General features: G+C 37.6%; 1 protein-coding gene across 1 annotated transcript in view; it reads left to right on the forward strand.

Annotated features, from left to right (window-relative positions):
* Positions 1–5,000, forward strand: part of Sh (Potassium voltage-gated channel protein Shaker) — a gene marked incomplete in the record, with an annotated part of 306,734 nt that overhangs the window by 254,648 nt on the left and 47,086 nt on the right. The window contains 1 exon segment of the mRNA XM_070134617.1: positions 2,204–2,850. Within this exon segment, the coding sequence (XP_069990718.1) occupies positions 2,204–2,850 (647 nt within the window).

Below are 5,000 nucleotides of genomic sequence, written 5' to 3' on the forward strand. Positions count from 1 at the left end.
CGTCAGTCTTTTATTGAGAGTGGAACAGGAATGCCGTCGCTCTCTCTCTCTCTCTTTCTATCTATCTATCTATTTATCTATCTTTCTCTCTATCTATCTATCTTTCTATCTTTCTCTCTTTCTGTCTTTCTATCTATCTCTCTTTCTTTCTTTCTTTCTTTCTTTCTTTCTTTCTCTCTCTCTCTCTCTCTCTCTCTCTCTCTCTCTCTCTCTCTCTCTCTCTCTCTCTCTCTCTCTCTCTCTCTGTCTCTTTCCTGTCTTTATCTTGGCACTCTTTCTTGTATCTTTTGATGGTTGTTTTTTCTTTTTATTATTATTATTGTTGTTGTTGTTGCTTTTTTGTGGGGGAGTGGTTTGTTTGTTTGTTTGTTTTCGGATTTTTTTTTTTTGTTTTTTGTATCTCTTATGGTTTGTGTAATTCTTTCTGTATTTCGATTTTTCTTAGTTCTTTTCGATTTTTTTTTACGTATTTTATTTTTCTTGCATTTTTCCTTTTTCTTATTCTGTTTATATTTGTTTTCATTTTTCTTTTTTTCTTTTATTGTCGACGCACTTTCTTTATCTTCATTTTCTTTTTTCTTTATAGACCTAGGTTGTTGTTTTTTCTCAATTATTTTCAATTTATTTTTTATTTTTACTGTTAGGTCCTTATTTTTCTTTTTGTCAGATTTTTCAATTGGTATTTTTCTCTTCTTCTTCCTTGCCCTCTCTCCTCCCTCTCCCTCCCCACCTTCTTCCTTGCCCTCTCCCTCTCCCTCTTCCTCTCCTTCTTTCCCCTTTTCCCCTCCTTCCTTCCCATCACCCTCCTCCTCCCTGGGCCTCTCCTTTTCCCCTCTTCCCTTGCCCTCCTCCCTCCTTTCCTCCTCTTCCCCTTCCTATTCCCCTCTTCCTCCCTCTCCCTCCTCCTCCTCCTCCCTCCTCCCTCCTCCCCCCTCCTCCTCCTCCTTCCTCCTCCTCCTCTGCGTGTCTTTCTCTCTCCCTCCTCCTCCCCTCCTCCACTCCTCCTCTGCGTGTCTTTCTCTCTCTCTTCTCTTTCTCACAAATATCAAGGTCTATAATGGCGTCTATTATACCTATGATTTTTTTTTCTTTTTTTTTTGTCGACACTCTGCTGACGACGTGTTTGTTTGCGCTTGTTGCTTTGTTTACTTGTTGATTTTTGTTTGTTTGTTTTGTTTTATTGTTTTTGTTTACTCTCCCTTTTTTCGTGGTACTTATGTCTCGTAAAAGTTTCGAAGGTCTTCATTTAAGGGCTGTGTGTGTGTGTGTGTGTGTGTGTGTGTGTGCGTGTGCGTGTGCGTGTGCGTGTGCGTGTGCGTGTGCGTGTGCGTGTGCGTGTGTGTGTGTGTGTGTGTGTGTGTGTGTTTGTGTGTGTGTGTGTGTGTCTTTGTGTGTCTGTGTGTCTGTGTGTGTGTTGGCGTGTGTGCGTGTGCATGAACTGATGTATGTATGTATATCGATGTATGTATTTTGTATTTTTTAGTTTATTTATTTTTTTAGTTTATTTTTTAATTTTGTATCTTTTTTTTTGGCATATTTAAAGGGATTGTTTTTTCTTCTTTTTCAGCCTATTTAATTTTCATTTATTTCTTACGGATCCTTTTAAGCTACTAATTAGTTGTGTTACAGTGATGTTATTCATTGCCTTAGATATGTAGTAAACATTTATAACTCTAATCAGACTTCAATTAGTTGATATATTCTTAGATATCATGTACGTTATATGATCAAATTAATGATATATATATTTGCACATTACTTCCATTGTGTGTATATAACTATGTGTATTTGTGTATGTGTGTGCGTTTGTGTAATACATACATACACACGCACACGCACACGCACACGCACACGCACACGCACACGCACGCACACACACACACACACACACACACACACACACACACACACACACACACACACACACACACACACACACACACACACACACACACACACACACACACACACACACACACACACACACACACACACACACACACACACACACACACGCACGCACACGCACACGCCCACGCACACACATATATGGATATATATATATATATATATATATATATATATATATATATATATATATATATTTAAGTATGAATGTATGCATGTTTATTTATTTTTCTCCCTTACTTGTGCCAGATAGTAATTGCAACTCTTTTTCTCCCCCCCCCCCTCGCCCGCCCAGGGAGGATGAGGGCTTCATCAAGGAGGAAGAGCGCCCACTCCCGGACAATGAGTTCCAGCGGAAGGTGTGGCTTCTCTTTGAATACCCTGAGAGCTCGCAGAATGCCCGCGTTGTGGCAATTATTTCCGTCTTTGTTATTCTCCTGTCCATTGTGATCTTTTGCCTTGAGACGCTACCGGAATTCAAACATTATAAGGTGTTTAATACGACGAACAACGGTACAGTGGTCGAGGAGGATGAGGTACCGGAGGTGACCGATCCCTTCTTCCTCATAGAAACCATTTGTATCATTTGGTTTTCCTTTGAACTACTAGTGAGATTTTTCGCGTCGCCGCTTAAAGGAGCATTTATGAAAGACATCATGAACATTATCGATATTGTAGCTATCATTCCTTACTTTATTACGTTGGCTACTGTCGTCGCTGAGGAAGAGACGGAGGAATACGTTATTCCGGCGGAGAGTCTGTCGCCGCACGAGAAGGGGTCAAACCAGGCCATGTCCTTAGCCATTCTTCGCGTCATTCGTCTGGTTCGAGTCTTCAGAATATTCAAGCTTTCTCGTCACTCCAAGGGCCTCCAGATCCTGGGAAGAACGCTCAAGGCATCAATGAGAGAGCTCGGGTTGCTCATCTTCTTCCTCTTTATCGGTAAGTTTGGCAGGAGTTTCTCTCGGTTTTTTTATTTTTCTTCCTCTCTCTCTCTTCCTTTCCTACCTGTGTTTTTTTTTTGTTTTTTTTTTATCTCTTTCTCGTAGACGTAAGTTTCCTTGTGTCTCTTTCCTCGAGCCAGGGAGAGGCTGGGATGCGGGCAAGGACGGCTCGAAATAGGCCTACCTTAGCCACGCCCCCTTTTTTTTTCCCTTTTACGAAATCCAGTGTAAAATTGATTGACCTGTCTTTTATTATGTACTCAATTATTTATATATATATGTGTGTGTGTACATTGTAACTGAATGTAACCTTATAATGCTTGTAGTATCTACCATGTACTATGACCTCTCAATCTGATTTTATTTCAGTTTATACATGTAATTCTTTGCCTTGAAATGAGGGTTTTGTGAATTCAGAAATCACCGAAGTAACTTTTGTAATCAATCATTTTGTTTAGAAAGTCAATTCATTAGATGTAATAATTTATACAGTACATTTGATTCCATGTGTTCATTCATCTATTTTATGAATATATATACGAACCCCCATGGTTTTTTTCGAGAGTGAATAAGGAGTGCCATCTGACCCTGGCACTCTCCCCTAAGCGGTGGCTCTGTGTGTCCTGTCGATGACCTAAGATGACCTAACCTTGATTGCCTTGCAGGTTGCTTGACTTTCCGTGTGTTGCTTAACGCTTTTTGGGAGCTTGTTGTCATACTCTGTGCATGTTTGCCCATTTCTTCAACTCTGTCTCTTCAAGTAAAAACAAGAAGGAAAAAAAGAAGAGGAAAAAAAATTGAAAGAAAAAAGAAAATTTTTTTGACTGAGAAAAAAAAGTTTTGAAATTCGTTGTAGATTTTTGTTTTGTTTTGGTTCTGGTTTTTAAATTGGTCTTTTTTTCTCTTTTCTTGTTTTATTGTTTTTGTTTGTTTGTTTTCAGCGGAAACAGATCGTTACTTATTTTTTATTTTTATTTTTTTCTCGTGTTCACAATGAGCTGAATTTCAGGGAGAATATAATTTTATTGTTTTTCTTTCTTTCTTTCTTTCTTTCTTTCTTTCTTTTACGAAATTATAATCAAAATTTCAAGTCATTTATAAACCTTTTTATTCTTTTGTAAAAAAAAAATCAATCTAAGTGATTTGTGTCGCTTTTTTTATTTCTTTTTTGTCTGTTTGTTTTTTTGTTTCTCCAAACCCTCGTGTTTTTCTTTTCCTTTCCTTTCTTTTCTTTTCTTTTCGAGAAAAAAAATCTGCTAAAAATTATGAGACTTTTTCTTAGCAGTACTTTCGTTTTGTTTATTTTATCATTTCTCAAAAGAAAACAAAATTGAAATATCTTTTTTGTGGATGAAATGGATACCAAAGTGGATTTTGGAGTTGGTGGAAAGTGTTGCCAAGTTGGAGAGAGAAAAAAAAATACCTGAGGCCTTGTTTTTTTTGACGTGGTAACACTGCATCATGTCTTGAGAAGTACAGAGGTTTTTTGCATTTCTTGATGTCTTGGTAGTCTGTGATCCTCTTAAGTGGGTTTTTGAACTGGCATTTCTTTGTCTGTCTGTGTGATTGGGTGTTTGTCTTTATGTATGTGGCTGTTTTGTGTGTGTGTGTGTGTTTTGTGTGTGTGTGTGTGTGTGTGTGTGTGTGTGTGTGTGTGTGTGTGTGTATTTTATGTGTGTATATTTTGTGTGTGTGTGTGTGTGTGTGTTTGTAAGTGTGTCTATTTTGTGTGTGTGTGTGTGTTTTTGTAAGTGTGTGTATTTTATATGTGTGTGTGTTTGTAAGTGTGTGTGTTTGTAAGTGTATATACTTTCAGTTTTTCTTAGTGTTTCCTTCTGTGTGTGTGTGTGTGTGTGTGTGTGTGTGTGTGTGTGTGTGTGTGTGTGTGTTTGTATGTGTGTGTGTGTGTGTGTGTGTTTGTATGTGTGTGTGTGTGATTTCTACGTTCACTAAATCTACAGGATTGATGATATTCATATAAACATGATTAAGAAGATTATAAAATGATGATAATAATCCTTATGAAATGACCTTTAATAATAATAATGATAATAATAATAATAATAATTTGAAATTTTTGGTCTAGAGATCATACCCATTCACGTCTCAGTTCATTTAGCTATCAGTCTGTCTGTCTGTCTTCTACCA

This window comes from Penaeus vannamei, chromosome 20 (assembly GCF_042767895.1).
Source record: "Penaeus vannamei isolate JL-2024 chromosome 20, ASM4276789v1, whole genome shotgun sequence".
In the NCBI taxonomy this organism is placed as follows: domain Eukaryota; kingdom Metazoa; phylum Arthropoda; class Malacostraca; order Decapoda; family Penaeidae; genus Penaeus; species Penaeus vannamei.